We start from the raw sequence: 15,007 nt of genomic DNA on the forward strand, positions 1-15,007 counted from the left end.
TGAATTTGAGGTTTTTATTACCCTTATACTTGAAAGGCAAAGACATTTTGAAACATTGCTATGCATTTATCATATTTATAATACAATGACGAATGCCACTACTTCCACCATTTCATTCTTTTCTGTTAGCGATCTTCAAATTCGTAATGCATTTCCGTTTTACCGTGATTCAAACAGACAGATCTGATTGATTAAAATAAATGTCAAGCACTTAAAGCAACTGGCAGTAAGATATACGGAAACTGACATGGTTGTCTTCCCCACAAAATGATTGCAATTGTACAAAGTCTTTGAAACAGTTGTCAATAAAAAGAAACACATTGACTAAGAGTACTGAGTTAGAAACCAGAGTATACTTCTTTTCCTGGACTGTCAAGGAATTGATGTGCTGCCTTGATTTGTTTCATCTTGCACCAGGAAGCGAGAACTACTAGAGAAAGTCAAAAGAGGAACAAAACTCACCTGTGTGCCAATCTCATGTCACGTACAAGGTTATTTTGAGTGACTTCAACACAACCTGAACTGTTTAGTGGTGGGACTTGCAATTTGTCTTCATTTTGTGTATCAATTAGCATCAAAACTGCAATCTGATTATCCCAAGTTAAATCTCAGTCCCTATATGTATTTCAAGGTTGCGTGAGGTGCGTAGCGTGACACAAAGCCACAATACAAATCACTTAAAGGAGGGGAGGGGGGAGCAGTGTTTCTTCTATTCATGCAGTTGTGGTGCCCTGTAAAATAAGACAACAACCACCACAGCTACAAAAAAAAAAATATCCTCAATGAAACAGACATGTAGGATGTTTGAGCTCAATGTAAAACAAGTGATTGTGAAAGCAGCGATATTCATAGAACTGAAAACGTCTGTTGCCATTTAAAGGTGGGGGGGAAAAACACTGGACAGGAAGAATAAGCATACGATGTTTAAGGTGTTCTTTGGGCTAGGGGAGCGATGCTTGAAAGAAAATGTGTGATTCCCATACACGAGGAGGAGGCTGCAGCATGTTCACGTCGTACTGTCGTGAGCAAGATGCTGCTTGTACGGTGGGTCGTGGGAAGGGAGGATATTCAGACAAGGCATGACGGGGGAGGCGACGAGGGGCCGCGACGCAGATGTCGGTGGGCCTCAGCAGCTGCAGGTCTCCGCCGAAGGCTTGGCTCGCTCGTTCCTATCCAGCTTAATCGGCTCCGGGAACTCGTTGTACAACTCCACCTCGGTCTCCTGGTTGAGAAAACGGGCAGAGGAGTTGCAGATCTACGCCGAGAGGTGCTGCGTCAGCGTAAACGCCGTACCTGTTTGAGAGCGTTGCGTGCGATCGTCTGGAAGGCCTGCTCGACGTTGATGGCCTCCTTGGCGCTGGTTTCAAAATAGGGGATGTTGTTCTTGCTCTGACACCATGCTTGTGCCCGCTTGGTTGTGACCTGAACGTACACGAGAGCATGTGCAACATTTTAGTGCCACGTATTCAAATGTAAAACGAACGAAAAGAAGAAGCTGACTGGCCACCTGTCTGTTCTCTAAGTCTATCTTGTTGCCGAGCACCACAAAGGGGAAATTCTCCGGGTCTCGAGGGCTGGCTTGGATCAGGAACTCGTCCCTCCAGCTATCGAGGGTCTTGAAGGTGTTTGGGGCCGTCACGTCAAAGACCAGAACGCAGCAGTCGGCTCCGCGGTAGAACGCCACGCCTAAAGACTGGAACCTCTCCTGACCTGCTGTGTCCCAAATCTGAAATGCAATCAAAAGAAGTTGAGCGCATATGGCAAAATGTCATTATTATGTGTTTACAATGATGGAAAAGAAGCTGCAATTGAATTTTGAATCAGCGTGGACAAAATACCTGCATGGTGACAAGTCTGTCATCCACCATGACTTCTTTCGTCAAGAAGTCTGCACCTATCGTGGCCTTGTACTGGTTACTGAACTTCTTATTCACATACTGGTTCATCAACGAGGTCTTCCCAACTCTAGACGGGAAGCGAGCACAGAGCACGAAGCACAGTTGAAGATCAGGGACAGAAAAGCTTCATTTGCGTGCAGTGCCGAGAGCCGAACAAGCGGTGCTCTCAAGTGGTGCTAAGGCATCCATCCCAGGTGCGGTGGAAAGCACTTGAGCTTTAAGGACAAGGACCACTCACCCGGAGTCTCCGAGGATGATGACTTTGAGGAGGACTTTCTTCCTTGAAGTCATTGTGCCTCAGCTGGAACGACATGAGAAAACATGAAAGGGGGGGGACGGGGGGGCATTCCTCTAAAATGGACACAGAGCTCCAAAGAAGCACAATTGTTGTAGACATGCGTACAATCAGCCACAGGAAAAACATTGACGGAAAAGTACTTTTACACATGACAGTTACTTATATTTGTCGTTCATTTTATTTTTGCACTTTCACTTCTGCCTAACCCACTCAACACTGGTCTGGGGAATTATACTATTTCATTTCAAATTTACATAGAATATTTTCTGTAGAATGTTACCCTTTATCTCTGCAGTGTGGTCAGTTCAGTCATGTCTTGTAAATACCTGCACAATTGACAATACAGCTTCTCAAATATTGAGATTTGAGAATGTTAAAATGTGCAGTGGTGAGAACTTGGCTCTCCCTTCTGCAATCCTTTCTCTACAATTTTGAGTTTTCATGTTAAAATATTACTGGACATGTATGTAAAGAATATGAGTAAGCGTTTTTTTCCCTTCTTTTTTTCTCCATGTATAAGATGGTGTTCAAGATACAACCAATGGAAAATCGACCAGCATAACAATATGGACTTTGTTTGACTTTGGAGGTTCCACTGAGTTGAATGTTGTTAAAAGGAAACAGAAACCGAACAAATAGCAGTCACAAGACAGCATAAAGAATGGAACCATAGTGTTAATCGTTACATGTCCTTACTCTACGAGAAAGGATTAAAACATGATTGCATCACTTTTTGTTCTACATACACTGATTGATTCATGTTGGACCATTCAACCACTACAGTGCATCCAACTGAACAGACCAAAGTCCAATATTCCTCATTTGACTGGATTAAGATTTTTTTTTTGCATCCACATACTGTCAGGAAACATACGTACCCCCATTTACACTTTGGTTTGTTTTGATGAAAATAAAGCACGAAGAGCGACCAAATGCTTGTAAAAGGGTGTGAAAGTGCTCGAGTAGCAGCGCTCCTAATCTGCACCCCATGACACATTGTCAGGGACTGATCACATGGTTGGTCAACACACGACTAACGGAATCATGACTTGGCAAGCAACATTTGGCTCGGAAAATATGGTTTCGATAATAACAATTTGTGTAATTTGGTAAACGAGTAGCACAAGTAAAACCTGGTAAACAATTACACAGAATGCTTCGTCATCATTTTACAGCCGTGAAAACACTCGAAGGTGACAACACAAAACCAGAACGCGACCAAACAAACAATGTAAAATCTCGAGGGCTTACATCATGGATACAAATGGAGGTTTTGCTTGATAACGAACGGAAGCGTGTTGTTTTAGTCAAATTTTTGCTCTTTGTGTTAACATTTACCACCGGCTAAATCGATTCGGCTAACATTTAGCTCAACAACGGGTCTAATGGAGAATGTAGCATGATTTGCAACAGCCTTGTTGTTCATATTCACAAAAGCAATGTGTGAAAATATCGGAAAACATACCTGTGAGACGATCTTGTGGTAAAAATATCAAAAGTGGACGTTTCCTCTGCCTCGGTTCTTGGCGTTATGAAAGCGCAGATTAGGGAGAGAAAAAAAGAGAGGGGGGCTAGCAGTTCCTTTTAAATGTCTGTCGTCCCTAAAGTGTCCTTTTGAGGCCTCGACACCACTAATATTCGATGTCTATCCGTTGCGACTAACTCTCCGAATCGAAGTGAGCGCTGTCAGTGGCAGCGAAAATCCCACTTAGCGATGTGCTACAATGGTGTCTTGTCGTTGACGTTGGCTTTTCCTGTCCGTCAAGCTAATGTGTTAGCCTAGCATTTAGCCTCGCTCGCTATTCGCTGTCCACTTCCTCCAAAACAAGCTCCGTCGGGGATGACGTCACACACTGGCTACGCCTTGCTCAGCTGTTCTTGCTTACTTTTGTGATAAACCCAGTAAATAAAAAATACGTGTGAGGACAGATTATGATATAGAAATCTTCTATAATACAGTATTTAAATTGGAGACTGTAAATTTACTGAAATACAATCGGCTATTGTGAATAAGTGCCTTTTTTGCACGTCTCTAACATGTTTTCACTTGATCAGAATGTGGCAACTTTGTACTACGCTTTACTGAAGCAAAAGGATGTCACACTTTGCCGAAACCCGGGATCGAACCAGGGACCTTTAGATCTTCAGTCTAACGCTCTCCCAACTGAGCTATTTCGGCTTGTAAACCACAACACGTAGTTATACATAAAAGGCTGAATACGACATGAAACGCCAAAGAACCTCGAGTTTCACGCAAACGTTTTACTATATACAGAACAAACATTCGTTTTTTAAATTCTCATAAAAAAAGTAAAACAACTGAGCCGAGTCGCGTTCAGTCGCTTCCGGCGCAGGCCTTTGTGACGTAATGACGTTCGTATGAATGAAGCGTCATCTCTTCTCATGCAGTAGGAACGGCGCGGTGTGACGGCCTTTCTACTTTGTTCACCTCCAACCGAGCGCTCTTCTCCCGTTATTCGTCGCCTGCACCTCCGCAAACATGTCCCTGATCGGCACTTTCCTCCTGCTCATGTCCGGCGCGCTGTGTTCGGCCACTTTGGTGAACGACGAAGTCAGGAGGACTGTGGACCTGAGCACTCATTTGGCTAAGATCACCGCGGACATTACCCTGTCTAATTTCGCACGCTACGACGTATCTAGCTTTATATTGACCGTGGATCCGGAGCTTTTCCCACATTTGGCATACATGGGAGCCTCGGTGAGTTGAAAATGAGCACATTACCACGCTGCAACGGGCTCTTGTTAGCGGTTAGCTCACTGGCTATTTTGTGCAGGAGACACGCGACTGTTGTTACCCTCTCATACCCCAGGCAAATATTTTTAGTCAAACGTTTGCACGTTTATAATCTGCTTGTACAGTTTTGTCAAATTCTCTATTCTTCAAAGAATTGCAGCAAAACAATGCTAATAAATACCAGTGGCCCAATAGGTTTGACTGCTAATCGTTGCTAATAAATTGTCCATGGCTAACATTAGTTTGTTAGTTACGTTGTCAGGATTGTTATGAAACAATGCGTTGTTTAGAGTAGCTTTTATTTTAATTGCAGTATATTAATTGCTTGACTTCCTTAGGGGTGCACATTTGCTTTAGCGACTGAATGACACGTATGCGCTGAGCAGCACACTTCCGGCTACGAGCGCGCAGAGGAACCGCCCACTTTCATAGCCTTTAAACGTGTTTTTCTTTTTTACTTAAACAACTCTTTACGAACAAAGGTCGTGAGCGACACCTTGAATAATCAACGAGTTTTAATGTTTAGTTCTTACTGACATTTCGGACATGTCCAAACTGCAAGGGATGTTTTTGGAATGAATGAATCCAAGTTGCCTCCTTGTTTTCCACCACAAACACCAACAGTGAGAACGAAAAACGCTATGCAAACGATTAATGTGCTCTTAGTTAAAAATCAACCTGTCTTTTCAGGTGCAAGGTGATGAAGAGGATGATGGCCAACTTGACATCCAGGAAACAAAAATCAACGGCTTAACGTAAAGCACCATTCTCATCCATTTGTAGCAGAAGCACTTGTTGATGTACTCCAAGTCATTTGTGTAACCTTCTTTTACAGTGGGGAGTTTTTCAAAGTATCTCTTCCATCCAAGTTGGTCGTGGGCGGTAAGGTCAAAGTCAAAGTGGAAATGACATTCAGCCACGTCCTCCAGCCCTTCCCCTCGGACATCACCCAGGCTGAGCGCCAGCTCGTCATTTTCCAAGGCAACCACTACTTCTATTCGCCGTACCCCACTCGGAGCCAGACGACACGCGTTCGCCTGGCGTCCAAAACAGTGGAGAGCTACACTAAACTGGGCAACCCCACTAAGACAGATGATATCATTGAATATGGCCCGTACGAGGACATTCCCCAGTTCAGCCAGGTACGGATCATCATTCGCACAGTGCTGGCACTAAGTTCTAACCGTGCATGTCCTTTCATGTCTAGGATCCAATGAAGATCCACTTTGAGAACAACACGCCCTTTCTGACTATCAGTAGCATTACTCGCACCATCGAGGTGTCTCACTGGGGCAACATCGCTGTGGAGGAAACCATCGATGTGAGGCACACCGGAGCCGTCCTGAAGGGCCCGTTTTCACGCTACGATTACCAGCGTCAGTCTGACAGCGGCATCTCATCCGTCAAGTCCTTCAAGGTATACGGGCTTGCGCTTAATTGTTCCTATTTGTGATGTGACAATGAGCTCCCCTTCTGCAGACAATACTTCCTGCCTCTGCACAAGATGTCTACTACAGGGATGAGATTGGGAACATCTCCACCTCCCACCTGCAGATTCTAGATGATTCTGTGGAGGTGGAGATCAGGCCTCGCTTCCCTTTGTTTGGGGGCTGGAAGACCCACTACATGATTGGCTATAACCTGCCCAGCTATGAGTATCTCTACACTCTGGGTGAGTGGATTGGAAACAAAGCCAATTAACATCAGCATTATAATAAATGCCTTTTTCTTAATGACTGTGTGCTTCTAACATCTTATATTTCAGGTGACCAGTACGCACTGAAGATGAGACTGGTTGACCACGTCTATGATGACCAGGTCATTGACTCTATGACTGTGAAAATCATTCTGCCCGAGGGAGCCAAGTGAGTGTCTGCAACAAACGTTTGAATCAATGAATTTGACAAATATATTCTTACTTATTTGTCTTATTTTACCGTCTGTTTCCTCTAGAAACATCCAGATGGATACACCGTATAATATAAATCGCATGCCAAACGAACTGCACTACACGTACCTTGATACCTTCGGCCGCCCCGTGCTGGTCGCCACCAAGAACAACCTGGTGGAGCAGCACATTCAAGATGTTGTGGTAAGGATCCTTTAGATTCTCATTCATCCGAGTCATGGTGATTGACTGAAGGTTGACTCGAGGCAACTCTTGTTTGTTGAGCAGGTTTCACCTTTATCTGGAAAGGATTTTTTTTCATTAAACATTGAGAGCTTTTCAGTTGTGGTCTATACAGTTTATGTGACTAGATTAGCATTGGTGTCTCAAAGTGCTTCCGTATTGAAAACCGTCACTGAATAAGTTCTGACTCGTGCTTGTGTTTCATTATTTACAGGTTCACTACAACTTCAATAAGATCCTGATGCTGCAGGAGCCTCTGTTGGTCTTTGCAGCCTTCTACATCCTCTTCTTCACTGTCATCATCTATGTTCGGATGGACTTTGCCATAACAAAGGTTTGTTTTCCACCTTTTTTCTTTCCCCCAAACAAATATGACCTGTCCCAGCCTAGATTAGTGATAAATTCCGGCATATTCTGAGTTATGTTGTACAAATTGGTGCTTTGTTACGTAGGAACACTAAGCCAGTAACCCCAACAAACGATTGTGTTCAGTTGAACACAAGCGATTCTGAAAATGGCAACAGCGACATCTAGTGGACGGACATTGAATTGTTCTGTACGTTCCTGAGAATGAAACAATTTGTGCCTGCTTACCGCTTTTGATGAGTACAAATCGTATGCTTCCCGTGTTCCTCCTTCAGGACCCTGCGGCCGAGGTGCGCATGAAGGTGGCGTCCATCACCGAGCAGGTGCTGACCCTGGTCAACAAGCGCCTGGGCCTGTACAGACACATGGACGAGGTGGTCAACCGCTACAAGCAATGTCGTGACACGGGCGCGCTCAATAGCGGCCGGAAGACCCTCGAGGCGGACCACCGCACACTCACCAACGAGATCAGCTCGCTGCAGGCTCGCCTCAAGGCCGAAGGCTCCGACTTGGCCGACAAGGTGCGCGGCGCTTGCGTTTCCAGGAACGTGGTTAAATAACGTGGACGTCGAGTGACGGGCATCTCTTCACCAGGTCGCGGAGGTCCAGAAGCTGGATGGCCAGGTGAAGGAGCTGGTGGGCCGTGCGAGCCAGGAGGCGGAGCGACTGGTTGCCGGCAAGGTGAAGAAGGAGGCGTACATCGAGAATGACAAGACCGTGTCCCTCAAGAGACAAGATCTGGTCAGCCGCATGGACAGTCTGCTGGATGCTCTCTAAGCGAAGACGTCAACGCTCGTCACGCAGTCAAGTATGTTTTATGTATGACAACCCCAATGAATGTGACAGACGTGCTTTTCACATCATGTGGGCTTATCCAAACACTCGTGCCTTGTGATTAACTGAATCACAGGTTGTTGAGCGATACTCCCTTTGTCACATGTCAGACTTTACATGTCCCCTAAGTTTGAATCTCGACTTTTGTTTTTCTGCTTTAGGTTTATCATTTTGCAAGATGAATAACAAGTGCTCAAGTCAATCACTCATGTCTTTGCTCACATACATGAATTTTTTTCAAGCGGTTAGGTGTGGTTTAGTTACTTATCATTGCCAATTGTATTCAGTTTGCACTGTTCTTTTCTACTTTCCCCTGATAATATCGTAGCTCAGATTTTTGGATGTTTGTCACTTTTGTTTGTAATTTCGTCACATTTTCTACATTTACTGATTTTGTAAGAAGTGTTGTGTGCACTGAGATTAAGAAAGACGTGAGACTAAGTTGTGTGAGAAAAGACATGGGGATGGAAAACAATGTAAAGCTGTCAAATTTGAAATAAAAATTGGAGAACCAAACTCTTAAGTGTATTTTGTCCATTATGCCAAGTATAGACAACCATTTACACATTTACTACAACTAACGTGTTTTAGCAATATAGGATGAAACTAGAGAACCTGAAAAAAACCACAAGCATGAGGACAATATGCAAACTTGCGATTCCGCAGATTAACCTCAGAACTGAGACGTGTTTAACAAACTACTAAAGTCATGGCCACTGGGGGGCGCGCTTGTGTTAGGTTTGTGTCCCTCTTGACACAAGTGTGTCGCGTTTCATTTCGACATACTAATCAAGGCATTGATTGAATGAAAATAAGCTTTAGAATAATAAACAGGATGTGTAAGAGCACACTTTACAACAGCAGAGGGGATTTCCAGCGCATTGTTCTAATAGTGTAGCAGAGTACAGCACCTAGTAAGCCCACGGGGGTCAGTCTGAGGTCACTGCTTTCCCTCTGAGGTCATCATGGGTCCCGGCAGGTCATTTCCTGCTCCATAATAACAGGCCCCCTTCCCCTCACAATACTAATGTTAACATTGTATGCGCATACAATAATCATTCTGAAAGTACACGGCAGGGGAAAGCAAAGACAATGTCCGTTCGCGCCGATGCTCGGTGCCGCCGAAAGGCCACACAATGGCATTTTGTTTGCGCTCCAGTGGATTTTTTGCTCTAGCGGTGCTCATTCTCACAGCAGGAGGGCCGGCGGAACGCACGCGCACCGGTGAAGGGGATTGTCCGACAGAACACTGCGCTCACGTCTGCTTGCTGCAATGCGCCGATGCTATCGGGCCGCTCTGACTTAACTGCTGGCCTCGCAACTTATGAGCGGGTGCCAGCGATGATTAAAAGGAATTCAAAAGACGTTCAACCAAACTAATCATTAGGATCGCCATGAGAAATGATCCGTGTCACTGAAAATACATGTTTGAATAATAGATGAATGGAATTTATCTACAGCCTTCAGTATCACTGTTATTATAGAAACAAGGGCATCCATCAAAGAGAGGCTGCAAAATGTGTCTAACTGAGACCGAGTGCCAAATTGGACCAAGATGACGATTAAAAATGTCAAACTTAGGCTATTTGTTGATCGATGACTTTATTACTTTTCACAACTTAAAAGTCATTTTAAATAGTGGGGAGAACTTGCGCAGTCAGATTTCAAAAGCAGGACAAAATTTGTAAACATTGAATTTAAAGGGAATTGAATGATTTGTTTTCAATAACTTGCTCACAACACGACATTCTGATAAGTATTGTGCTTATAAGATGAGAATTAAACAGAAATTCTTCACTTTTTATTCATTTTGGCCCACTCCTGCTCTGGTGACTTCAATTAACGTTTCAACTGCCCTCGGGTTCACATTGGCAACCACATTGTCTTTTGTTAAATATGAAACAATCCACTTAAAAGTAGCTCTTAAAGGTCATCTAACTTTTACTCAACGTGGGCCCTTTTTTCCCAGTCTTATATTTTGACTCGAGCCTGGCACAGATGCTGAGTCAGAAGTCGAGACTTTGATAAGTAGATATCAAAAGCCGCGCATTAAAGCCTCAAAATTTAATACCACGGTGACTCCCTGCTTGACTGCTGCCTTTCACCTGACATTATTGACGGTGAGGCCCTCGCTTCTTCGCTCAGCCTCGTGATGATTCTAGGCCCTTTAGCATTCTTTTCACTTCCAGTCAAGTCCTCTGGTCCAGGATGTGATTACTGGTCACAGAAGAAGTGCGGTTTATCTGTTGGCGTCAGTCGAGCAAAATTCTGTTTAAACCGGAATTCATGTGCAGCACTGTATCCTGATGTGGCGTACGCGTGTTTGAGGTGGATGAGGGGGTTAGTGCAAGGTGCGGGACGACTTGGCCCATGTGGTTGAGCTGGAAGGTACCCGCATGCATGAAGCTGATTATTATCTTCCTTTCCTGAAGGGGAGTAATGATGCAGAGTGCGCTCTTTCTTTATCTGCCAGAAATAATGAATATGCAAAAATAAAGGCAACTCTGGAGTCAAACTACATTGCAGCTGAAGCGGCTAATTCGCAAGGTTTTGGCCGCTGTGACGTGGTGGTGATTGATTACACGGGTGGGGGTGGAGGGGGGGGGGGATCACCTGCAGCTACTTCCTTCTTAATCTCCCTGGCTCTGAGAAAATGCCCACGAGCTCACCGAGATGCACAAAGAAAAGCGAGCGGCAGAAGTCACCAGTCAGGGAACAATATCCTGCTCAGAAGACCCTTGGCGGCACGCTCTCATAAATCACCCAGACAGAGCCGCCACCCTCACTGTCACCGTGTTATTATGTGCACACACGCTAGCTATCACGCACTCATTCAATCCAACTCGCTCCGGCATAAAAGGATGTCAACGAAAAGGGGAAATGTGAACCTACAACCTTCCCCTCCAGCACACCTAGGCTGTGTTGAGTCCGCCTGGCTCATCTTAAAACGAAGGCCTTTCCTCACATTCCACAGTGACAGGCCGCCGGGATGAGAGGTCAGCGATGGCCGAAAAGCCCCGCCCCCTCAGGTACCGGCCTCCGTCGCAGGTGGCGGGTGTGATCCGCCCGCGAGGTGGCCAGAGCGAGGGTGGAGGACAATGGCGGCGTCTGTGGCCCTCATCCCCAGCTGAACGAGGCTGACAGACGCCCCTGACAGACGCGAGGAAGGAGCGTAGAGATAGAGATGGGACTTTCAAGCCGAGGCTTGAGCCTTCGGGTGCGGAGAGATGCATTCTTGTCTAGCTCGGAGGAGGCCGAGAAGGGAGGCGAGCGAGACAAGCATCAAAAGCCTGCTGCCATCTTGCCCCCAAAAGCGGATGTTTACACACTTCTACCCCGAGCTGGGCCTATCCGCACGCAAGTCCGTGTCAACCTCTCTCTCGGTGTGGATTTGTATGGACCAGACAGTAATCCTCTTCCCTTGTCGCCCTTGTTTGCAACTGTCCACAACTCCCACTAAGACCCGCTGATCTCTGCCACATGGCGCTCCATCAAAGCAGCCACGGTCATGCCTCTCAGGGCAAGTTTGGCCGAAAAAACAAGGCAGCGCGGCTCATAGAAGTCCCTCGGTGCAGCGGATAAGCGGCAGATGAAGCCCTACTTTAGATGCTGTATCGTCTTGGATCGCATGACACTGGTAGAGCCTGTCGGCCTGCTCGGTGTTGGCGAGCGCACACACGCTCGCACACGCGCAAACAGACACATTTCCTACTTTCTCTATCGGACCTGAGTCTAGTGACAGGGGCACTTCCCATTAGCTGTGAGAGTGGCCCTCTCCTTCCCAGGGCAGCCAATTTCCCCTACTCCACAGCTGATAGGAAACTTTGATTGTCCACCGAGCTCACCCGAGACAAAGAGATTTTTCCTCTCGCAATCCACATATCTCGCCATCACATCTCCGCTTTGGATCTAGCCTTCTCCTATAAATCCCTTCCTCTTCATTTTTCTTGCATGAAGCAACGTTTGCAGCCTGTGGATCGGGAGTCCATCAAACTGACACTAACTACTTTGATGGCGCCGCAAGTTTCACTTTATGTGGCCACATCTGCATCCTGTGACGCAACACTCCTCCATGTGTAGGATTAATACAAAAGTTGCACAAAAACTTAGCGGTCAAACACCACACATCGATGTATCATCTCAAACGGGGTACGGCACTTTTTTTTTTTTGTACAGGCGTTGTCAAAGTTCCGGAATTGTTGTTTGCAAATGGACTGCTGACTGACCTGGATGACTAACAATCTACACAGACGTGATACTATTTGTAAACCAGTTCATAAATAGCATATTACGTGAGAGAGCACAAAAGAAAATGGTGGCCCATTAAGAATAGTAAATATAATTTACAACATGATAAATGGGTTTTAGAAATAACTTCGAACATATCATTCCATCCATTCTTGGAGGAGAACCAGTTAAACACTTTTTTTGAATATCACTCTTCTAATCCTGTGCAGAATCACTGCGGAGCACGTAAAAGGTTGTCAGGTTGAGCTATCGAGTGACCTGAAAAAGCAAAAGGGCCATAAGACTGCGAGCGAGGCGTCTAAACATGTGGCGAGCGCCAACAGGAAACATCTCGCTCCCTCTCTCGCCGCCCAAATGCTGACCCACTATGAGAACACACTTCCTGTCAGAGCTCCTTTAACTTCCCGTGCAGCCACCGGGAATCCCAGATGGAACATTCCAGCTGTGCAATAGTCGCACACCCATTTTGGGGCGCGCTTCATTGTTATGAGGCCGAAATGGCTTGATCCCTCATGGACATCTTTGCATAAAGTGCACTGGAATCAATCTCACACTTGGCTGCTTTTCGCGGGTGCTGTTGCGTCCTTTCCACGCTAGAGGTCGCTACATAACAGTTCATTTGCTCCAACAGTGGGTTGGGCGCTTGAGCTGGAATATCAACGGGCTCCTCTTTCTGCTCTGTCAACTTTCAAGTCCACGGACACGCGCGGCACTTTTAGTCTAATTTCATCAAATAAAATGAAACGCACATGCAATGTTTATAAATGTAGGTTTGCGCTGGGGCCATGTAGCGAGAAGAGGGGAGGGGGGAAAAAAAGCAGGTTTGGTGACTTTGCGTCTGACCTTTTCGGAAAAGCTAATCCCGCGCTATAATAGACTCCAGGGCCGATATGGAAAACTGCTGCACCGTTATCTCGGTTGTCTAGGAGACCATCAGCGCACCACCGGGGCTGCTGGAGATGCCACGGTATTAAAAGGTGTGTGTGCGAGTGTGTGCATGCGCCGTGTGTATGTTGAAGGCAAAAAAATATCTTTTTTCATAAGTGTCACTCATAAATAGTGCATTACATCTCATGCTATATTATGAACGCAGTGTGTTTGGTTCCCAGGAAGCCTTTTATACGATTTTAAACGTAGTGTAGAGGGAAAAGATCACATTTGTGTAAGGTGAATGGGAGTGTCCTACACACAGCTCATTGAGCGCCTGACATCAATTAAAGGATTTGGTAGAGGAGTAAATTGAAGCAGACAGTGTGTGATGACACGCGGAATGGAAAATAGATCAACTGACCAAAGTAAATATTTTCAAGGGCGATAACTTTCATAAATAGCCTAGTCGTGCAGTTATAATTAAAATACTATAGCCTAGCTCATACATCTCATTTTGGAGGGATTTTGTGCCTCCAAACACGCACGCAGAGTGAAAAGGTGAACCGAAATTCAAAAACCGAGATGGGACTAATCAGAGAGATAGGCATCATATCACCGTGATGTATATTTAATATAGCTTGTATTGATATGTTAAGTGTGTGTGTACAGATGACCCGGCCAATAAACGCCAAATGCAGCTTATATTGGCTGCACAGCTCGCATCCGTGTAAATATTTCTCATTCTCTGCGCCTATCTGTCTCTATCGACCTACACGATCTCCCCCCGCACACAAATGATGCATTAGATGCATTCAATGTATTTGTTGTGCAAGTTTGAAAAGGCGGCGATAATCTGGGAGCGAGAGATAAGGAACACCAATTTATTCAGCGGCACTTTGGACCCCCGCTTCCAGCCTCGGTCGGTGCTGACACCCCCAGCAGTTTGCTGATAACGATTAGGCCATTTATTATCTTCACAGGGAACAAAGATTGCGTGGTGCCCATGAAATATTACCCGTGGTAATAATCAGAAGGAGGGGAAGAAGAAGAAGAAGAAGAGCCCTGGCATCTGACGCAGTGCATATACTATTTGAGTCATCTCAGAAGGAAAGAGGCGCACACGCACAGAATATTGTTAGTATTATTATTATTATTAATTTGTCATTATATGTAAATTATGAGCTCTCAGATCATTGCTCTGCCTGGTGAGTTTAAACCCAGAAACAAAAGCATTTAATTCAATCGAAACTCACATTTATTTTTTTGTTCCCTTTTCTGTCTGAGCCTTTCAGCCTTTCTTTCGCCTGTTTTGTGAGCGTGTGCACTCTGGGGAGCCCAAGCCCGGCATGAAGGGCTCGCGAGGCTTGCGGGGCTGCCTGCATGGCTCCTCTTTTTGCACCTGCCCTGCATCAGCGACGCGCACGAGCGCAGGTCGCGTGCAGGAGATTTGAGGGGCTTTGCATGTTTTACAAAAGTTGGGAGATGCTGTGGCGTATAAAACACATCCACACACACACACACACACACGAGGAGGGAGGGACAACCGTCTTTCTTATTTAACACGGCGGGCGGATCTCTAACCAAAAATGGCAACAACGTAATTTTAT

General features: G+C 45.5%; 2 protein-coding genes, 1 long non-coding RNA gene and 1 other non-coding gene across 4 annotated transcripts; 1 reads left to right on the plus strand and 3 right to left on the minus strand.

The window, feature by feature from the left end:
- Window positions 1-4,007, minus strand: rab7a (RAB7a, member RAS oncogene family). The gene is made up of 6 exons (XM_037252899.1): window positions 3,662-4,007; window positions 2,137-2,199; window positions 1,839-1,965; window positions 1,508-1,726; window positions 1,294-1,422; window positions 1-1,222 (listed from the first exon to the last, which is right to left on the minus strand). Exons 2-6 carry the CDS (start codon window positions 2,187-2,189, stop codon window positions 1,127-1,129), a joined length of 624 nt encoding a protein of 207 aa, XP_037108794.1. The 5' UTR covers window positions 2,190-2,199; window positions 3,662-4,007; the 3' UTR covers window positions 1-1,126.
- Window positions 4,008-4,302: 295 nt separating this feature from the next.
- trnaf-gaa lies at window positions 4,303-4,375 on the minus strand. Its single transcript has one exon. It is a non-coding gene; the product is annotated as a tRNA-Phe (tRNA).
- Window positions 4,376-4,568: 193 nt separating this feature from the next.
- On the plus strand, window positions 4,569-8,798 carry rpn1 (ribophorin I). The gene is made up of 10 exons (XM_037252837.1): window positions 4,569-4,915; window positions 5,642-5,706; window positions 5,787-6,093; window positions 6,159-6,368; window positions 6,431-6,623; window positions 6,717-6,816; window positions 6,905-7,043; window positions 7,297-7,416; window positions 7,724-7,969; window positions 8,043-8,798. The coding sequence occupies exons 1-10, from the start codon at window positions 4,697-4,699 to the stop codon at window positions 8,223-8,225; spliced, it is 1,782 nt and encodes a 593-aa protein (XP_037108732.1). The 5' UTR covers window positions 4,569-4,696; the 3' UTR covers window positions 8,226-8,798.
- Window positions 6,942-7,802, minus strand: LOC119123649. Its single transcript, XR_005098113.1, has 2 exons — window positions 7,677-7,802; window positions 6,942-7,140 (listed from the first exon to the last, which is right to left on the minus strand). It is a non-coding gene; the product is annotated as an uncharacterized LOC119123649 (long non-coding RNA).
- Window positions 8,799-15,007: the final 6,209 nt, after the last annotated feature.

This window comes from Syngnathus acus, chromosome 5 (assembly GCF_901709675.1).
Source record: "Syngnathus acus chromosome 5, fSynAcu1.2, whole genome shotgun sequence".
Taxonomy (NCBI): Eukaryota; Metazoa; Chordata; class Actinopteri; order Syngnathiformes; family Syngnathidae; genus Syngnathus; species Syngnathus acus.